General features: G+C 36.9%; 1 protein-coding gene across 7 annotated transcripts in view; it reads left to right on the top strand.

The window, feature by feature from the left end:
- CNOT6L (CCR4-NOT transcription complex subunit 6 like) overlaps positions 1 to 15,958 on the top strand; it is a 114,691-nt gene extending 98,733 nt beyond the window's left edge. For all 7 annotated transcript variants that reach the window (XM_045880930.3, XM_045880933.3, XM_045880932.3 and 4 more), the window contains 3 exons: positions 958 to 1,185; positions 3,504 to 3,706; positions 8,576 to 15,958. In XM_045880930.3, the coding sequence (XP_045736886.2) occupies positions 958 to 1,185; positions 3,504 to 3,706; positions 8,576 to 8,788 (644 nt within the window). In that variant the 3' untranslated portion in view covers positions 8,789 to 15,958. The remainder of the gene's footprint in view (positions 1 to 957; positions 1,186 to 3,503; positions 3,707 to 8,575) is intronic.
- Positions 15,959 to 22,239: the final 6,281 nt, after the last annotated feature.

Here is a 22,239-nt window from a genome sequence, read left to right as displayed (position 1 = left end):
TAAAATAACTTTATTTGGGTGTTTGGTATGAATTTGTTTTGGTAGGAAACTTCCTTCCTTACTTAATTTGTGTAAGTTAATACAGTGTTACTGCCTTTTATTGATCCATCACTGATGTGCTCAGGAAATGCAAGGTGAATGAGTACTGGGCAGTGGGAAGAATTTAAATTAAAGTTTAGGTCATTCAAATAACTGAAAACCTGCCTCACTAAGTAATTGTGATCTTTACATGACAGAGATATTTAAAGTGCTTGTTGACACTAAGAACTCAGCAAATCAAGGTACTATAATCAACTGTTAATTATATCGTGATATAATTCTTTTTTTTTTTTTTTAAAGATTTATTTATTTGAGAGAGTGAGAATGAGAGAGAGTACATGAGAGGGGGGAGGGTCAGAGGGAGAAGCAGACTCCCCGCTGAGCAGGGAGCCCGAAGCGGGACTCGATCCCGGGACTCCAGGATCATGACCTGAGCCGAAGGCAGTCGCTTAACCAACTGAGCCACCCAGGTGCCCCCATGATATAATTCTTAACTTGGGCATATAGAGCAGCAGTTGACAGACTTTTTCTGTAAAGGGCCAGATAGTTAATATTTTAGTCTCTGTGGGCCACATTCAGTCTCTGTCACAGTCTTTTCGAAGAAATTTTTGTAGACTCCTTTAAAAATGTAAAACGAGGCTTAGCTCATACAGGCTGTACAGAAACAGGTGGTGGGTCAGATTTAGCCTGTGGCTAAAAGTTTGTCTACCCTGATCTAGAGGAGTAATTCCCATGTTGGGATTATCAGAATCTTAGCACTTTAGTGTCTAAAAACTATATTATGAGATAAAAGGGAAGATACAAATTAATGGAAAAAAAAGAAGGGGCTATCGGTTTTTGGGAGAAAACCTTAAGATAATTGCTTTTTTGATCCGTAAAGCATAATCTTATCCTCTTTTTTATAATGTTTAAATTTAGGTATGAAGCCTATTCATGCTGCAGACAAACAGCTACTTATAGTGGCAAATGCCCACATGCATTGGGACCCAGAGTATTCTGATGTGAAACTCATCCAGACCATGATGTTTGTCTCAGAGGTTAAAAACATTCTGGAGAAAGCCTCTAGTAGGCCTGGCAGCCCAACTGCAGATCCTAATTCCATCCCGCTGGTGCTATGTGCAGATCTTAACTCATTGCCAGATTCAGGTATTTATAACATTGCCTCATTGCTTTCAGTTTTGCTATAACTTCTTCTTCTTTTTTTTTTTTTTTTAAAGATTTTATTTATTTATTCATGAGAGAGAGAGAGAGAGGCAGAGGGAGAAGCAGGCTCCCAAGGAGCAGGGAGTCCGATGCGGGACTCGATCCCAGGACCCTGGATCATGACCTGAGCCGAAGGCAGACGCTTAACCATCTGAGCCACCCAGGCGCCCAGTTTTGCTATAACTTCTAGTTGAGGGGCTAGCTAGCTCCCAACTTTTGAGTGGAGAATTTCTCTGCTAAATTAAGGGAGTGCATTAGTATGAATCCAGGGATAATAGGACATGGGGTAATTGAGAGTTTAGTAAAGAAGCTATTTCCAAAAATGTGTACAGGGTTAAGGGACACAAAATAATGGGTGATGCAGTACTCTACTACGAAGGGAATTAGGGACCCTTTACCACACCTATACCTAAAGGTTTGAAAATGGTGGGAACTGTTAGCAGAACTTGGAAAAAGTAGTTATAAGGAGAGGGTTATGTAGTAGGAGTGAAGGCTTGGAGTTAAGTGATGCTATTTGGCATCAACAAAATGGGAGTCTCACTCTCCTCTCCTGCCGATGCTGCCCATTGACCAAATCCAACTAGAAGGGAGAGTGGGAGGGAGGTTGCCATTGATGCAAGTAAAAATCAGCCTCCTGAGGCACAGAGTGCAATGGAGAAGAGGCAGCCAGGAAATAGCACGGGTAGTTTAATAAGGTTGGCAACTTTTCTGTGAATTCATTAAATGATAAATGAATACTGTTAATTTGGTGCAGAAGACTGATCTGTATTCTTCTTGGATTTGACATTACTTCTTGAACTACACTAAACTATTTTATGTCCTGACTTAGAATATTTTAGATCTCTGTAAAAATTAATTCTGCATTTTAGATGTTAAAGTTCAAATGTAAAAACATTTAAGTATTACTGTTTTGCTATTACTGAAGCATATTCTAAATTTTTTATATTTTCAATAAGCTATTTTAAATTGTTTAAAATAATCTCTCAACAATAAATGTGAAATAACCCAAATACTTGCAGTTGGAAACTTGTAAGTCACAAATCTAGAAAATATCTTTACTTATTCTCCTTAATAAATAAATGCTGAAATCATCCTTTTACAAATACTTGGTCTTCAGCCCCCAGCCCAGTTGGCACCTTACCCATGTCTTCCTTTCTTAGTCCTTTTTTTGAGTTGAAATGCTCTCAAGTACAAGTTTCTCCCATTTCATTTGATTTTTTTAAGCTGGTGAGCTGTCATTTGACAGCACAGCACAGCCTGGTGAGGTGGTTATGGAGCCAGACTATCAGGGTTGGATCCTGGTTCTACCACGTACAAGCACAATCTCCAAGTTCCTAATTTTAAATAAGGGGATAATAATTTCATCCACCACACAAAGTTGTTTGTGAGGTTAAGTGTATAAAGCACTTGAGACAGTGCCTAGCATGTAGTAAGTGCTAGATAAGTGGTAGTTGCTTTTCGCCTTTCACAGTACTGATAACTGTGCTCATCACTTAACTCATGATATGTTGCTGTCATTCCTGATCACAGGTAGAGATGGCGAACGGTGTTCACTGATCATCATCAGAAGGGTTGTGATACATTTTTCATGTTTGCTTGTTAAATGGAAGCAATGTATTTTTTGAATGCTTCTACTCTTTTTAGCTTTTTATACATATCTAATATTTTTGACCAAGTAGCATGTAATGTCCCTTATAGTATGAGACTGAAAGAACCTCACTGTAGTTCAAAATAAAGAATATTTTCTACCTAACCTAGACATCAAAGTGTTGAAGGTGCAAAATCTATTTCTGTTGTAAATGACTTTTTATTATGTATGCTATATTTTACATATTCCCAAAGTTGTTAATTGACTGCATAGAATAGTGAAATATTAACGAGACATAGTGGTTTAGGATAATAATCTAAAAGCTTTCAGGGTTAAGACCTTCTTGGTGAATGCTACCTTGGGCTCAGGGAATCATCTTTAGCTTTGAAGTATCATTAAGAAAACTGAAGATATTTCTGGATGATCCTGGTACTTTGTTCCTAAATAGGCAAATATCCTTCAGTTTGATTTAACCATATGAAATTGTTGGTGTTTGATTTTTTTTTTTTTTTTTAAACAGTGACAACCACAAAAAGACAATTGCATATGGCTCAACCTAATTAAACCATTCCAAACCTGGTATATCCACCTGACAATGAAATTTTGGTCATAAAGTCTTAATATAAGGTTTAAATGCTAAATGGTACTGTTTCTTCCTTCTTTATTCTACTAGGTGTCGTGGAATATTTGAGCAATGGAGGAGTAGCTGACAACCATAAAGACTTCAAGGAACTAAGGTACAATGAGTGTCTTATGAACTTCAGCTGCAATGGGAAGAATGGAAGCTCAGAAGGGAGAATCACACATGGCTTCCAACTGAAGAGCGCCTATGAAAATAACTTGATGCCTTACACCAATTACACCTTTGATTTCAAAGTGAGTGACAGCCTCTGGGCTGATACAGAAATTATTTCAAATATAAACATATGACAAGAAAGATATTATTTATAATGCTTACTTATATAATCTTCAAGCATTTTTAGATTCTCAAAATGTCTTGACTAAGTATGCTTCTAAATGTCAGATTTGTTAGCTTTGCTTTTTGTTATTACTGATTTGAGAATTTTTTAAAACCCTAATATTTTCACATTTCAAGTAATACTGATAAATAGCAAAAACTTCCAAAATGCTTACTATGTGCCAGGCACTGTTGAAAACACTTTATATTTATTAATATAGTTAATCTGCATTTGTCCATATCATCCCTAACTTTCAGTAAGGATCTAAATAATAAGTAACCTGATATGGGTATATGGGTAAGTTCACCTTGAATGAATTTACATAATATTGTCTCAGAATTTTTTTTGTACTATTGATGTCTTATTTATCTTTAAATTTTCTAAGTTTCTTTGGGAGATGGTTGTACTTAGGGTCTATTTTATATATATAAAAATATATATCCATGTAGTCAAATTAATATATTCCCAGGTAGTGGAACATTCCATCTTAATAAAAGAAAAAAGATATTTTTTTCAAAATAAAAAAATTTAGAGGACCCACTGTGCAAGACAAATTATTCTTTAGAAAGATTGAATGTAGTGGTTTTCTGTAGGTAGGATTACTTTCCCTTTGCCAATTATCTGATCAGTTAGCTCCTCCATTGTAACCCTGACTTTCTGGCATTTCAGGCATCTATACTAAGGTCTACACTATCTTGAAAAAATGCAGATGTTAGAAAGTGGTATGATGTAAGAAGCCTAGAGGGAATATAATAAAAATACCAAAGGAAGTTTTCGAAAGGGGCTCTTCACATCTCCAGTAACCCTTTTATATTTTCAGTGCTTGTTAGCCCCTTTCTAAGGAACAAATAGGAGGAAGAAGGGAAATTTGTGTGATGTTATTAGTCGACTTTCGTGATCATGAAGTGGAGGAAAAAATTGCGTAAATTGAATCTAATTTTAGTATTTTTGCTGTTAGAGTAGATAATACTATCCCTAGTGACTGTCTGCTATCCCTATCTCTGCTATCCCTACCCCTATTTTTGCTGTTAGAGTAGATATACTATCCCTAGTTTTATTCAAATCACTCAAACTCAGTAATGTGCTGGTAGATATTTAATAACCAGCTTCCTGAAAAAAAGAAACACTAACTTGCAGTGTTTGCTGATTTCTGTGTAAGTATTCCCACTGTGGTAGATTTCAAGCTCCCAACATAGTACCATTGAATTCAGAGTGGAGATGAGGCACTTAAGAAAGCAGGTACCAGCCGACTGTTGCACAGCACTGCTCTCTTGCAGCCTTAGAGGAAAACCTTTAGACTTCATGATGCACAGTTTACTGTAGGTTAATTTCTATCCTTGTGACTGTAGTGGTATGTAATACATCTCTGCCAGCACAACCCAGAAAATCTAAATTAAAGTTCCCTAAAATAAGTTACTGTTGTTTTGGTATGGGTGTGGTTAAAAAGACCAAATCATTTCTACCTCATCTAGGCTTTGATAAATGTTATTTTTCCTTGTCCATCAAAGGAAATTGGAGAAACGAAATTGGGGATATTAATCTGAGCCATCTTTTTTAACCATCTGAACTGTTTTTAAAATCCTTTGTTGATATTGAATCAAAAATCTTACTGAACCATTTACATTGTCCAAAGAAGTACAGGTAAAGAACCAGAAGAAGGGCATGACTCAGAGAGTGTTTTGTTTGAGTATGTAGGATAGGATGAGACAGAAGGACAGAGCTGTAAATCCATGAGAGACAGGTGTGTATGGGAAGATAAATATACTGGCTGGCCCGATAGATGGGGGGGGGGGGAGGAGGAGGAGGGGAGGGGATGGAAAGACAGGATGACCAGAGAATAACTGTGGGCATACATAACAACAGAGAATGAAGCTTTTAGTCCAAATAACAGTGACTGTTTTCAGTTTTATGTAAAGCATTTTATGCCATCCCATTACTGAAGTCAGTAAAAAAAGGATAGGTAATATCAAATATAAAAATGTCATGTAGGGCGCCTGGGTGGCTCAGTTGGTTAAGCGACTGCCTTCGGCTCAGGTCATGATCCTGGAGTCCCTGGATCCAGTCCCGCATCGGGCTCCCTGCTCGGCAGGGAGTCTGCTTCTCCCTCTGACCCTCCCCCCCTCATGTGTTCTCTCTCATTCTCTCTCTCTCAAATAAATAAATAAAATCTTAAAAAAAAAAATCATGTAATTAGCATTACATACAGATCTAAATACAATGTTCTGCCATTGCATCAGCAGAGTGTTGTTAAATTTTATTCACTTGGCTTAGCATTTGTTTACTTTCTTGGTCCTTGAATAATTTAGAAATGTAGAAGAGTGATATTTAGAATCCAGATTCCCTTAATCTAGAACTGATTTGGAAGATACCAAAGGGTGGGTAAGCAGTAAGGAGAATTACTTGTAGACCAGGTGTCTTCAGGATAGCTAACAGAATATGGGCTGTAGACTGTGTGGCTTATAAATAACAGAAATTCATTGCTCACAGTTCTATAGGCTGGAAGTGTAATGTCAGGGTACCAGCATGGTTGGGTTCAGATGAGGGCCCTCTTCCAGGTTGCAGACAGTCACATGGCAAAGAGTCTGAGAGAGCTCTCGGGGGTCTCTTTATAGAGCACTAATCCCATTCTTGAGAATGCTACCTTGATGACCTCATTACCTCCCCAAAGCCCCACCTCCTACTTCCATCATGTTAGGAGTTAGGATTTCAGCATGTGAACTTTCGGGGGACAGAAACCTTCAGACCGTAACACCAGGATACCTTGAATTAACAGCTTAATTCAGAATTTTTGCTGCAGCTGCCCTCCCCCCCCCCCCGCCCAAGTCTAAGGGTGTGCCTGAGCCAGTTAGTGAAGAGAGGAAGGACTCTTTTCCTGTTTTGTCAAGAAGTAAATCTTTCTCTTTGACATTATGAAATTTATAGTATATAATTTTCTTAACATTCTTTTATAAGACAAAACTTAGCATAATGCCAGCTCATAAACTATTTTCATTATTTTTACTTTTTTTTTCAAATACAGTTCTATAGACTTATTACAGAATTTCCTAATATAAAGACTGTTTTCCCACATTACAGCTGTTTAAAAAGTTTGAATCAAAACAAGGTTAGGAATCATTAGTCTAATAACCTACTTTGTGGATATGACAGTATATAAATGTAAATACATATGTACAGATATTTGGGTGAGTTCATAGATACGTCCTTGGTAAGGGTTTTGATAAGAGCTTTTACTCTGGCTGTTTCACACTAAGAAAATAGTTAACAAGTGATGCCTCCAATTAAATACATCTTTCTAGAATGTTTAATGTCTTCTTGGGGCCTGTGTTTGCAAAGGATTCTGTAAGTCTAGCAGCTCGTGTACATAATGGCACTCTAATAAAGTGATACAGGAGGTTTATTCAACCTAAGTAACAGAGTATTTCACTTGTGTTTTGTTTACTTTATAGTTGAAGCAAAGGGTGGTCTCATAAAGGCAGATAAATCCACCCTGACCCTTGTTAACCCTTTTCCTAAAATGTCACTGTAAAACTGGGCATTAGCCAAAATGAAAGGATAATACCTTGTACTAATATCATTTTTTAACTATTTGGACTTGGAATATTAATGGCAGAAAGTCCTTTCTTGGATTCAAGTAGGTACCCTAATTTGTGGCAAGGTTAAGGTTTCTAAATGTTGAATGAAGCCTTCTTCCTGATTAACATAATAAAATAAAATTAAAAAAAAATCTCGTTATTTTGGTCTTGGTCATGTCAAAACCAACAAACTTGAGGTAATTATTTCCAAATTTCATAATATAAATTTTTTTCATTAAAAAATTTTTTTTAAGTAGCCCATTTCATTGTGATAACATTTAAAAGATTACTGGAACTCATTATGTGTAGCATTTCTAAATAGATGCTTCCAGATCTGGAAATGTTTCTCCACACTTGGGCTCAGGCTCTCTTGACATGGATAGGAAGAAATGTGACTTTCTCCCCTCCTCCCCTTTTTAAGTAGGCACCATGCCCAGTGCTGCACCTAAGGCAGGACTTGAACTCATGACCCCGAGATCAAGACCCTGAGGTTAAGATCTGAGCTGAAATCACCAGTTGGGTGTGTGTGTGTGTGTGTGTCTTTTGCTAAGCAATCCAGAATTTACAATATACCAGAATTTGTGAAAATGAGAACACATTGTGAAAAAGAACACATTAGAAAAATTAACTGTATGTAGTATTTTGTATGTATGTAGCGTATGTGTGAAAGCTGAACTAGAATTGGCAAATCTGAAAACATGCTTTACCATGGCTTCATTCAGATGTGTTTGGTTATCTTGATGTGCAAATAATTGAAAATAATGCCAGTTAACATTAAAAAGTTAATTTGAGTCATACCTTTTCGTTATGCATTTATATAAAATCAGCTTGTTGTAACTGATATAGTGTAGTTCCCAAAATGTTTATACTGATGTATTAGATTTCACTAACCTAGGCAAGCCATTTTTAAAAGATGCCTAGACATAATTTGGTGTGTTTAGCTTCTCAGTTTGCTTACCACTTAGGCACAAATGCAGGGCTTTATGACTCCAGTAGGGTCCTGTATTTCCCTACTGAGCCATCCTTATTTCATGTAATACCCACTGAAGACTTGAGTCCTGTTTGACCTGTTGTCAAGACAACAGGTACCAAAATTACAGGTTACTCAGGTATTTAGCTTTTACAAATAATTGGTTGTTCTTTATATATCTTGAGTTTTTCTTTCTTTCTAAGCATATATTTTTCTTTTTCCCCAACCCCCAATCTCTTTCCAGGGCGTGATTGACTACATTTTCTATTCCAAGACTCATATGAACGTGCTTGGTGTCCTGGGGCCTTTAGATCCTCAATGGCTGGTTGAGAACAACATCACTGGGTGTCCACACCCTCACATCCCTTCAGACCACTTCTCACTGTTAACACAACTTGAACTCCACCCTCCACTTCTGCCTCTTGTCAATGGTGTTCACTTGCCTAATCGGAGGTAGTGGAGTACTGCCCCGCAAAGACGGGGGGATCTGTTGCTATGGACCTGTACAGTTGTAAATCAAAGTATGTAGGAGTGAAGTATGGCCATCCTTAAGCTGCTTCTTCAGGTTCCTTTCATTATGTGTTTGCTCTAAGATTTTGTACATTTTTGTGCATATTGGTATCATTTGGCACTAGGGCTGGAACCAAAGTATTACTCTTTCCAAATTTTTAATTTAACATGTTTTTAAATTGGACCTTCTTCATATTATATTAGGAGTCAACATTCATAAATAATAAATCACCAATTCAAGGCCCAACAAGAGTGTGTTTTTCCAAAACAAATATTTTATTTTGAATGGTTTCAAATGAGCCAACCATTTTTGTAAAAGACAATTTTTAAAAACTATAAAGACGACATTTTAAACTGAATGGTGGCATGCCTTACAGGAAAAATTTCTTGGATTTTTGTTTTCCATTATAACAAACTGATTTTTGGCTCCCCAAGTCTTTTGCACATTAACAAAGCACTTAAATTTGCTAGATCTGTACATAAACTATGATATAGCCTTTAACCATAATATGAAAAATAGAGAAATTAAAGATGGTTGCACAATATGCTTTTGAAATCAAACATTCAACAGCACATGACAGTTGGTTGGGCAAGTGCTAGTTATTTTTTTTTTTTTTTTTTTTTTTTTAGTAATCACTCTGTATTTAGTTCCTCTATTAGTTATAACCTCATTAGAAGTATTAATTTTAAGCCTTTCTCTCCAGTTTATTTATTGGGAAACAGTGGGTAATTTCTACTGCCACAGATCTTGAAAATAAAATTTGTTATATTTAGGATGCCCACAAAATTAGTGTCCAGTATTTTTCATTATTCTTATTCACCTTTTTCTGCCTGATTGTGCTAGAGAAACAGGTATTATATGATCTGTTAAATAATTTTTGCTGTTACAGTCAAATGTTTTAAAAACAAACAAACAACTACTGAATGAAAAGGCCCTGATCAAAGTTTTAAAAGGGAAAAGCGATACAAATATCTCATTTGTTTCCTGAAATAGGACAAGTGGCTATTGGTTTTGGCTTTTTGAGGTAACGATGGAAAGGATTTGCGGGGGGAGAGAACAGGGAGTAGCTGAAAACCTAGGATCATTTTTCCTGACTCTAGTTGCCAAATGGCCATTATATGCTTTTAATCTTTGTTTCCATTGTCTGTCAGGGTTGAATTAAGAAGCTACTGGTTTATTCCCAACTGTTGATGCTCTTTAGAAATGTTGGAATCCTTTTTTTGCCCAGGAGGGGCCAGTTGAAAATGTGTGACTCGAGGCAGTTAACGTAATACCGTTTTCTGGGGGAAAAATTGGTTGGCTACTTGATGTTAATTATGGCACAGTTAACAGGAAAAGGTTGTGTCTGTGTTTTTAAGTTTTTCTTTATTCTGCTTTTTTGCTGCTATAAGAGTTTTCTGAAATTTATATTTTAAACTTTTCATGCACTTTACTGTTTCTAGTCTCAAAATGTGATATTTTTAATAAACAAGAAATTTTCCATTATGTGAATGAAATTTTAAAAGAAAATAGCCTATATTTGTGTCTCACTAATATATAAAGTACAGGTCAAATTTAAATTATTTAATTAGTTTTAAATATATACAATTTGCCTCCTCTTTCAAACCTAACATCTTAGGCTGTTTTATTAGTCTTAAATGATGCATTTCCTTTGGTCATTTTATACTAATTTCTTCCATAGTAAATTAATCAGGCTATATAAGATAATATTTCCCCAGAAGGATAATTTTAGTGGGACGAGGGTGGTGGGATGATGTAATGTCATAATGGGATTGCATCAGAAGGGTTCTGTAAAGCCAGTTAAACTCCCTTTTAAAAGTGCCTAGTGATAGAGGCGTTGTTTGTCATCTATTATAATTGGAATGTCATTGTAGTTGAGTGAAGTTTGATGTAAATAAAATATTCTTTTAAAAATGGTAAAGTACCAGAAAAACAAACAACCTTTAAGGTGACAGATTTTCCTCAGTGTGCAGGTATCCCTTCTTATATACCTCAAACATTCAACATCTAGCCATGCAAATTGATTACCTGAACCATAGTACTGGAAAGTAGAATAGCATGAAAAACTTAATTTTGTGGACATTACCTTTTTTTGTAATCAGCTACTGTATGTTTTATTTGAAATCTTTTGTTTTGGGTGGGTTTTCTGCTCTGGAGGTATATGCACTAACAAAACATTTTCCTCCTTTCATATACGCATGTTAATTAGCAATGTGAGCAATATTTCCTACCATACTTCACTCCCAATATTTTTTGAGATGTTTGTATAAAATGGAATTTAAAGTTCACTTATGATTGTATATGAACCACAGAGGAGCCCATTTATTAATAAAAAACTTTTTTAATAGTTAAATGTAGAGGGAAAAAAATAAAAAAAAATTGGGAAACATTGTAAACAGCTTAAGTTTATTTTGTGTATGATCGAGGCACTCTGTTGCAGGAAGGTGTGTAATTGGGTTCTCTCTGCTTCCAAATGCACTCTTTCAAACCATTCATTATCCTGTGTATTTTTAATGTGGTTTTAGTAAATGTTGGTAGTAGCTCTGTTGAAGTAGGTAATTGTGTTATGTTTTGGGTGGCACACACACTTGGGGCATGGTAACCCAAATTTCATGTGCACGGTTTCCCTTTAGCCCACTGCCCAAATTTCACACACCTTTCACCCTTTGTTCCCTTTGTAAAAGGAGTGGTATCTGTTTTGAGCTGCCAATTCAGATGATCAGAAATGCTGCTCTCCTCAGTATTGTCTTGTTAAAACGCATGCCATTTGGAACTTTGGCAGTGAGAAGCCAAAAGGAAGAGGTGAATGACATATGGTATATTGTCAATGAAAGTAAATATTTATGCTTATATACTTTCTAGTTCTCAGAATAAGTTTAATAAGCTTTATGCCATGGGGCTGCTGCATATTTTATCTGAAGTTAAGAGAAAATTTGGGCATTTTTAGGTTGTGATAATGTGTTTTTTTTTTTTTTTAACTGTTAAATATGATTTCTGGTACTTGTCTAAGAACTGGAGTGTTCTTTAAATTTATTAAAACAGTGTTGTTTGAGGAAGGGAAAACTGCACTGTTTGCTATTACAACAGTCATACAAGTGCATGTCAAGTCACCCACTCTCTCAGGCATCAGTATCCGCCTCATAGCTTTACACATTTTGATGGGGAATATTGCAGCATCCTCAGGACTGACATCTGGGAAAGGCTCAAATCCACTTACTGCTCCTTGCTTGTTGACTTTGTTTTAAAATATTGTGCCTGGTGTCAACTTTTAAGCAACAGCACTGCCTAAAAGCAAGCAGAGAACAGAATCCCAGCACCATTCTATAGGCAACTTTTTAGAATTCAGATGATAGTAAATCTGTTCAAGATTTATGATGTTTTATGTAAAAAAAATTTTGTACAACGTAGCTGAATATTTTTGTTTCATTTCTTTGATGTAAGGCGTGTGAACGTTCGTTTGAATATCACATGTAAAAGTCAGGTAATGGCACAATGGGTTTTGAGACCAGCTTCCCTTCCCCCCCCATTTGCCTTGTTCCAAGCTCTTTCTTTTCAAATTACTTTTCTGATATTCATAGGCAGATATTTAATTTTACTAATAAGCATCCTGTGTGAATGTATTAAAGAAGCCACTGTGTTTTAGTGTTGTAGTTTGCAGAAATATAAAGCTTCATTTCTTATTTGTCCCTATATTATTTGGTGTGTTACAGTTATGTATTGAATCACAGAGAAGGGAGAAAGCTGAAAGATACCTAAGGCTCGTATCACTTGATTCTATGGTGGGTTGTATTAGAATTGAGGATGTGGCACATTAAAACTGGGACATGGGCAAACATAACTGTGTTCCATTTTAAAATTGTATCTCCTAAGTATCTGTTGTTAAGTGGGTGAAAAATTAAGTTTGTATTTGCATTTCCAAGAGTTTCTAAAAATCACAAATGCCATCTATACTTCCAAATCAAATAGCAAGAAGTAGAGAAAGCACAAGACAAAATAGGTTAAATAATGTTCTTTGATGGAACGAGAGGCATATGGTTTTCATTCCTAATACAGAGCTAGGTTTTCTAGCAAATTGATTGTGTCCCAGTACTTACAGTACTTATTTGTTTTTAAGTCTTATATTCTGAGAGATTTTAATAGCTTTGTAAAATGCACTGACTGAGCAGTAGCTTTGGTCACAGAAAACATAATCAGTTTCTGATACATTTGGCAGGCCATAGAATAATGGTTATATAGCAAGCAATGACTTCATGGCACGTTTTCAAAGTAGCACTCATATATACTTATATTTTGACAGAAATGTGAATTCTCACGTTTATAAGGTACTCTCCGACCTGCCCTCCCCTTTAAAAAAAAAAAATCAACTTATGTGTAGATTTGTTTAACCTTTTCCTTCTGAATTACATCATGTTTGTAGAACTCTGAGAATTACAGGTAGACAAATTAGCTGGGAAAAGTAGAATATTTTTCTAAGCCAGGAACTTCAGCTAAAGTTTTCAATTTGTAGACAGATGAGAATTTCTATACTTATGGTTGCTTTGAGTGGTTTTAATTTTTTTAAGGCATCATGATCACCAAATTCAAATTGAAACTTAAATAAATTAGTACATCTTTAACCTGGCTTATTTACCAAAGTTGTAATCTGTTTAAGAACAGGATGCCAAGAGCATCTTTCATTTTACAGAATGATTTGAAAATCTGTGTTGTATAAGTGTCATCCTAAAGCTTAAGGGTGAGAAGAAAAAAGAAAGCTCTTATACATATACTTTAGGGTGTTCTGAACAAGATCCACAAAAAGAAAACAAAAAATAGTTCTTTTCAGGAAGGTGGTAAGGGAGAGCATGCATGTTTTCTTATTTTAACCAAATACCTTCTTTATGTAAGTTTCTCTGTTGAATTACTCAAGTCCTACGGCAAGAAGTAGGGAGATACTAGGAAAAACAAGCTTTGTTAACCTACTTAGTAATTTCTTTTGGCATAAGTTTGTTTGGGTTATTCTTGGAACCAAAGGAAAACAAGCATGTTGGGGCTTTATTCAACATACATTATGACATTGAAGTAATGGAATGTTTTTAAGTAAAATAGATTTTACTTTCAAAGCATATGAAATAAGGACATTTCTGCCTATTAAATGTTCATTTTTTATGGCACTTAGTATAAACTCAGTAGCATTGTCCCGAAATTAGAAATTGTGTTATCAGAAACCATAATAAATCACATTTTAAAAAGGGTATGTAAATGCCAAGTGATATGACTCTTTTTGGCATAGTAGCTTGGTACATGCAGCTTTCAAAGACTTTGAGAAGGCATAGTTTGGCACCTATTAGTAGTACTTTTTGTTACAACAATCTCCACAGATTTAGATAATTTTCCTACTATATATCTGTCACTTTTAAATCTAAAAGCATAAGAGTCATGATAACCCTCTCAGAAGTGGTCCTTTCTTGCTTGTTTCAGTTTTGTGTTAATTTCTAGTTACGTGACATATAAGTGTATTTTCTTTGACGCTATCAATGGTTATATGTACCACATTTGTTTGTCTTAACTACACAATTGGCTCAGCATTGATGTGTCAAACAATGGCTTTGCTTCTTAACAGGCTAGTTTCTTGCTGCTTGTTTCAGTCTTGATACAATAAGTGATGCAGTAGTCTGGGTCTGTATGTATTCAGAAGCTGTACTGTTCTTTCTCTGTGCTTAACTTACTAAAAATATATTCCCTTACCTGTGAAATTCCTGAGCGGTGCTCTGCCAACTTTTTTTGGGGGGGGGGGGAGGAGTTTGGATGGCTGTATTACTGCACACTGGATCTGGAATTGTTCAGTGTTGTGAGTGGCAAATTTCTTAAACACCAGCAGCACTGAGAAGTGCACTATGGGCATTCGTACAGTTGTCCAAATGCAAGCTTTTCTTTCATCTAGGAGAAGTTGAGAAATAGCGTTCATTGGAGTACTTGGAATATTTTGAGGCGGATGAACATTTCAAACTTTGGCTTTTTTTTTTTTTACCTCTGGATGGGGTGGTATGGAGGGAGTTTTTTGTTTCTTTATTAAGAGAAAGAGTGTGTCTGTACCTTCTCTTTCGAAAAGGCCAGGGTGTTGGTCATATTCACTATGGTTCTATTGTGATTTCTTTCAACCATAAAACAAGTGCCAACTGAATGTCCATGACATGATTTACTCTTCAACTCAATTTACCATTTGAATAGGGAAGGGTTCATTTATTTTCATTATTTGGCATTAAATTAATAATTCATTGTTTTGCATAAATTTGAGTTATTCTGTGGCCTATAAAGTGTTTTTGTAACTGATGGTTGGAAAGCAAAGCACTTCAGTTTAAAACTGAGCAAGATACTTTGGTAATTTTCCCCCTGAATACTTGGGAGTTTCTGTTGATACTATTCCAGAACAAATTCTCCTGTTTTGGGTTGTATATTTACTTTGTGTTTGTCCTAAGAAAAAGCCAAGCACTAAATCAATTTGTTACTGTGTTCCAGTGATCAGTTTAAAATCTAAGATTTTCTTTTCTTTCTTTTTTCTTGTTTTTTCATTCATTTTCTTTTTAATTAGAAGACGTAATGAAGTGCCATGTAATTGTAGCTTACTAGTGTTTAATGTTTAATAGACTGGTTCTGTGGTGTTTTAATCATTTAACTCTCTGTCATCCTTGGAGAAGGTGGTTCTGCTCTTAACTGAACACATTCTCTCTGACAAAATCACCAGCTGCTTTATTTTTCTATTTATTACAGTTAAACAGTTGATGAGGTCTGAAACTTGACCAAACTGCTCAGCTGAGATGTTTTTCACAATAGACACTGTACAAGATGTGCGTGCAAAAGGACACAGTTGGGTGGTAGTATTTTTTCATTAATGTGAACATTGACTAAACAAAGCAGTCCTGCCTTTTAAATCTTGTGGCAGCTCAGAAGGGAGGTGCTTAAGAACCTTAACTACTATGTCAGATGACAAAATACTTTTTTCCATTTTGGAGATTGGGTACTGCTCACACATGATGTATAGGGCTAAATATATGCTTGTTTCCTTGCACCTGTGTACTTCCTCTTCTCTCCCTCCCTTTCCTTCCCCTGTAGGCAATAAATGGCCATTTTGCAACTGCATACCTTTGTCTTGGTTTTTTACTCTTTATCTGTGCAGTGTGTGTCTGCTTTTAGGTCAGTACATCTCTTGGAAAGTGAAGTAAGAAGCCAAGGTAATTTAGGCAAAAAGTTAGAAATTCATGCTGGATTCCCCTCCCCCCTCTGCTGAAAACTATATTACTGCTTAAATAGTACTTTGTTTAGAATAGATTTGGAAGTTAGCCATAGTTACGGCTTGCTTTGGCTGAAGAAATCTGAGCGGACGGACTTTGGGGCAAGGCTTTAAGGCCAGTGTGCAGTTTGCCATATTCCCTTTTCTTGCCTTGGTGATAATGGGAGCATATATTGAGATTCAGCTTCCCATCCTAGATCTTTGACTTTGATGAACAGTTTCCCTGCTGACCTACACAGAAAATGAAGTGTGAGTGAGAAACAACAGCCAAATCTCAATGTCTTCATAAAGTTTTGTTATTGCACATGATCTAGCCCATCCTGACTGACAACCATCAGATCTGCTGAGTTACAGCATAAACCGGTCTTAGTAAGTGGACCTCCCAAGACCTAGAGTAAACTCATTCAACAAACATTTCAAGTATCTACTCTGAACAAGATGCTTTGGGGATGTAAAGTTGGACAGGTTCCCCATCCTCCCAAGAATTCACTTTCCAAACACTCTTCTATCTATGACACACAAAATATTGAAGGGTTTTAGTCATAGTAAAGGTATCTTAAATTTTTAGAATCTTGGAAGGGGGAGGGAAAGGCACACTGAAATAGCAATTTTGAAACTCTGTTTAGGGATATTCAGCTGAAAAATGATTTTAAGATACGGTGTGGTTGAGACCAGATTATTCTTGAAGAGCATAAAACAAAACAGCTGTCCAGTTTAATAAGTGCTTAGGGAAGGTAATGGAAGGCTTATTAAGAAGATACTCCTAAAATAAACACTAACCAAGTGTCCTTTTATTCCATCATGTGGCCTTGATAAAATACCCTAGCTGGTAAAATGGGTGTAAGAAACTGAATCTCGTGAAATGATAGAAAAAAGCAGACACCAAGATGAGCTTGCATGCAGGTAATTTATTTGGAGAAATGATCCCAAGAAAAGAGTAGGCATGTAACAATAACAATAGAGAAAGAGGGAAAGCCAAGTCAAGGGTGCAATATTAAGCCTATCACCTCTGTGGGCAGCTGGGACATAAACTTGCCACTGACCCTTTGAGGAGCTGAGTAGAATGCACCTCAAAATTGTCTTCATGAGGGATGGGAGAGGAATTTATGGGCTCCCATGAGAAAAGGGTGTTAATTCTTTTTTCTGTCTGTGCATCTATTAGATTCACTAAGTAGATTCCTGCAGGAATCCCATTTAATAATAGTGGGGAAATGCAGTGGGTGGTACAGAAAGCAAAAGGCAAAGTGCTGTTAAGTTACACTTGTGTGCAACTGGTTGCCAAGCTATGATGGCAGTAAGGAAGTGAGCTGAGAGGATGTGAGACATCCGAGGAGTCTGACATAATGATGTGCTGTAATTTCAACAAAATACAGAGGAGTAGGAGAACAAGGTACAGCATTGCTGCAGCTGATTTTGAGGCTATGATTAATATATGTCACCTTCTCTGTCATGCATTCCAGATTTTACTCAGCTTTGCACCAGCACACCAGTGGATCTAGATTGCTTTCCTAAGGTTTGGCAACCAAGACCTTCATCCCAACAAGATGTTTTGTCCTTGTTGGGCATGGTTGGTTGAGTTTGCCCAGCCATCCCTGGACATGAACCAAGAGCTGCCCCATGAATCCCTTGGGTTCCAGATATGCTTATCCTTGCCTCCCATTGTGTAACAGCAACCCTACTTTCTCATGCCAATATGATGGATCTTTGTACACCAGCATTGTGAGCCCCAAATGACCCCTTCCTGGGGGCATCCAATGCCTGGGAGATAGTGGTTATTAAGGTTCAGTCTAAGTCCACCTCAGCACCTCTGAAACGCTGTCCCATCTTCAGAGTTTCCCACTCATTGTACATTAATCTCTATTTGAGTACGCTTCCCAAGGTTACCCCACTAGATCAGCCATTAAGAGCAGTAGAGATGCTAGTTGAGAATGACAGGAAGCTTAGGGTGGGTGGATAGTGGAGGAGGGAGATGATGAGTATCAACTGTAGCCCCAGAACAGCTGCAACACAAAAGTAGCTCATCTTACTAATCTTTCCCTTGTAAGTTTTGGGGGTGGGGCAGAGGATGGAGATACTTTCAAAATGTATTATACAAAACAAGTGACTGGCTCAAGGTAGTGATGTGGTATACTACTATGATTACCCTCTTCAGGACTGAAAAACTTACTCTTTCATCTGGGAGTGGGCTGTCCACTGAGAATGTTCCTGATAAGTACCCTAGACTGAGGAAGGACAGCTGCCTTGCCCAACACCATGCCCCATTCTGGGAGGAGATACCTATCTGTGGCCAATGGCTGGTGAATGTGGGGTTAATAAGTTTAGCCCCTCACATAGACCTGTGACAATTCTGAATGGACATGGCCAGCTCCAGAGCCCTCATGGCAATTGCTGAGGTCTTTGTTGTGACTGCATTGCTTCCTTCACAGGTTTGATCTTGGCACTCTCTAAAAAACTTCCTGAATGCCAATCTCCATCTCAAAATCTCTTTCCTGGAATATCCACAGGGTGGGTAATTATACTAGTTCTCCCGGATTCTAAGAATCTTACTAAAGAAGACTATAGTACTTGACATATATGATAAGTTCCTAGTATGTATGTGTGTATATATGTGTGTATATTTCATAAATGTATATCAAACACTTAAAGCTGTGCAAAACAGAAACAAATTGTAGACCTTATTTTAAAAGGTCTGTAGATCTGGGGCGCCTGGGTGGCTCAGTCAGTTGAGTGCCCGACTCTTGGTTTTTGCTCGGGTCATGATCTCAGGGTCATGGGATTGAGCCCTGTGTATGGGCTCTGGCTCTGTGTTCAGCGGGAAGTCTACTTAAGATTCTTTTCCTCTATTCCTCCCCAGCTTGTGTGCACCCTCTCTTCTTTTCTCTTTAAGGTAAATAAATCTTAAGGAAAAAAGGTGTGTGGGTCAAATGGTACAATTTATGGGGATTTATGGTCTCTTCCTATGGATTTGGTTTGGAAGTGTCTATAATAAAAGGTTGTATTAGTTAGGATTCAGTTGAAAAAACAGAAGATAAGCTATTTCAATTAAGGTGAGTAGAATATAGGGCATGAGTTAAAAGGAGGAGGAAAAAATGAAGTCAAACAGTGGATTGTAAGGCAAACCAGAGATTAGCAACTTCCAATAGCCACTATAGCATTTAAGCTACTGGAAATCAGGAGAAGATGGGGTTACCAGCTCTAAGAGAGTGGGTTCACTTATCAGGAGCTAGAACCATGGCAGGCACTGCCTGTGGGAGGTGTCACAAAGGGAGGAGCTATCTTTTAGGGGCTGGGATCACAGAGAAGACTCAAGAGTCTGCTGGAAATGCTACCTGTAGCAGTAAAAGAGAAAGATGCTGGCTTTCTCTCTCTTCTTCCTTAGAGTTTTCTACCATGTCTCTCACTGGCTGAACCTAACCAGAAGTGATAGGCAAAGAAGCCGGAAAAATATTCCCCTGGTATATTCAGAATAGAGGAAAGATTGAGGAATGCACATGCAAGCAAGCAAGCAAATCATTAGCACACACTTTTGTTTTTACCACTCAGCATCTGTTCTCACACTTTAACCAATCTTTTTTTCTTGCGCTTTATTTACATTATCTTTTTTTTGTGTGTGTGGTAAAAACCATAATATTTGCTGTCTTAACCATTTTTTAAGTGTTCGGTAGTGTTAAGTATATTCACATTGTTATGCAACAGATCTCTAGAACTCTTTCATCTTGCAGGCTGAAACTCTATACCCATTGCATAACAATTCATTATTCACCCCCCTTCCCCCCAACCCCCTCCCCAAGCCTCTGGCCACTTCCATTCTATTTTCTGTTCCTATTTAGTTGACTACTTTAAATACTTCATATGAGTAGAATACAGTATTTGTCTTTTTGTGACTGGCTTTATTTCATGTAGAATAATGTCATCAAGTTTCATCCCTGTTGTAGCATGTGTCAGAATTTCTTTTTAAGACTGAATAATATTCCATTGTATATACGCTACTTTTTGCTTATCCTTTTTTCTGTTGATGGACACTCGAGTTGCTCCTACATTTTAGCTATTGTGAATAATGCTGCTCTGAACATGTATATACAAATATTTCTGAGCTCCTGCTTTCAATTCTTTGGAGCCTGTACCCAGAAGTGGAATTGCTGAAACTTATAATAATTCTGTTTTTATTTTTTGAGGAACCACCATACTGTTTTCCACAGTGGCAGTGCCATTTTACATTCTTACCAGCAAACACAAGGGTTCCAGTATTTTCTTTTTTCTTTTTTTTTTTTTTAAGATTTTTATTTATTTATTGAGAGAGATAGTGATAGAGCATGAGACGGGGAGAGTCAGAGGGAGAGGCAGACTCCCCGCTGAGCAGGGAGCCCGATGCGGGACTCAATCCCGGGACTCCAGGATCATGACCTGAGCCAAAGGCAGTCGCTTAACCAACTGAGCCACCCAGGCGCCCCAAGGGTTCCAGTATTTTCACATCCTCACCAACACTTGTTATTTCTGTTTTGTTTCATTTTGTTTGACAGGAGCCATCCTAATGGGTGTGAGGTGGCAATGTCTCATTGTAGTTTTGATTTGTGTTTACCTAGTTATTAGTGATGTTGAGCATCTTCTCATGAGTTTATTGGCCATTTGTATATCTTCTTTGCAGAAATTTTTGAGTCTTTTGTGCATTTTAGATTGAGTTGCTTGGGTTTTTTTTTATTGTTGAGTTTTAGGAGTTCTTTATATATCCTGGGTATGAATTCCTTATCAGATACGTGATTTGCAAATATTTTTCTCCCATTCTGGAGTTTGTGTTTTTATTCTGTTGATAGTGTCCTCTGATTCACAGAAGTTTTTCATTTTGGTAAAGCCCAATTTGTCTATTTTTGTTTTTGTTGCCTGTGCCTTTGGTGTCATATCTAAGAAATCATTGTCAAATCCAGTGTCTTGAAGCTTTTGCCCTATATTTTCTTTTAGAAGTTTTCTAGGTTTTGGTCTTATATTTAGGCCTTTGGTCCATTTGAGTTAATTTTTGTGTTTGGTATTAAGTTAAGGTCTAACTTCATTCTTCTGCATTGTATATCCATTTTTGCCAGCACTGTTTGTTGAAAAGACTGTCCTTTTCCCATTGAATGATCTCAGTACCCTTACAAAGAATCATTTGACTATGTACATGAGACTTTAGTTCTGGGCTGTCTCTCTTTTGTGTTCCATTGGTCTCTATGTCTATCTTCATGCTAGTCCCACAGTGTTTTGATTACTGCAGCTTTGTAGTAAGTTATGAAATCAGGAAGAGTGAGTCTACCAGCTTTATTTTTTTTATGATTGTTTTGGCTATTTAGGATCCCTTGGGATTCCATGTAAATTTTAACATGGGCTTTTCTACTTTAAAAAATATGCCATTGAGATTTTGATAAGGATTACATTGAATCTGTAGATCACTTTGGGTATGGATATTCTAACAACATTAAGTCTTCCAATCCATGAACAACCACATTCTGTTGCTACTATATAACAGGATGCAACTATCCTTTATATGAATATGCTTTCACCAATGAATTTCTTAACACTGTGCTGAGAGAAATGTCTTCTGGACCCTTCACAGTGTGGGTATGTTTGGGAGTGGCTAAGCAGTTTGTACATTATGAATGCACTCCAGATACCCATCTCTAGGATTTTCCAGACTCCTTTACCTATGCTTTGCTACCCAGTGTGGTAGACACTAGCCTCATGTGGTTATTGAGCACTTGAAATAATAATTTTAAAAATATATATTTGATTAAAATATGAGTACTAGAAAATTAGCACGTATGTGGCTCACATTATATTTCTGTCTGATAGCACTGTTCTTCAGTGTGCCAAGCAAGTTCTGCCATCTCTACTTTATACCTTTTTGGCCTAATTTTACTAACCTAAAAGGTGGCTAATTCCACCCCCAGCCCTGGTGCTTGAGCCAACACGTTGAATCCTGAATCCCAGGCAAGTATAGCCTTGTCAATAAATTCAGTGTGATCCAACCTTTATTTCATTCTTCTGAGTGCTTTTAGAATATATTTTGCTATGGTCTGAATGACTGTGTCACTCCAAAATTTGTATGTTTAAATTCTAACCCCCAAAGATGATGATATTAGGAAATGATGCCTTTGGGAGG

The sequence above is a fragment of the Mirounga angustirostris genome, unplaced genomic scaffold (assembly GCF_029215605.1).
Source record: "Mirounga angustirostris isolate CCGP_5_RB_7025 unplaced genomic scaffold, mMirAng1.0.hap1 SCAF_2, whole genome shotgun sequence".
In the NCBI taxonomy this organism is placed as follows: domain Eukaryota; kingdom Metazoa; phylum Chordata; class Mammalia; order Carnivora; family Phocidae; genus Mirounga; species Mirounga angustirostris.
This window is presented reverse-complemented; position numbering and strand designations above follow the sequence as displayed.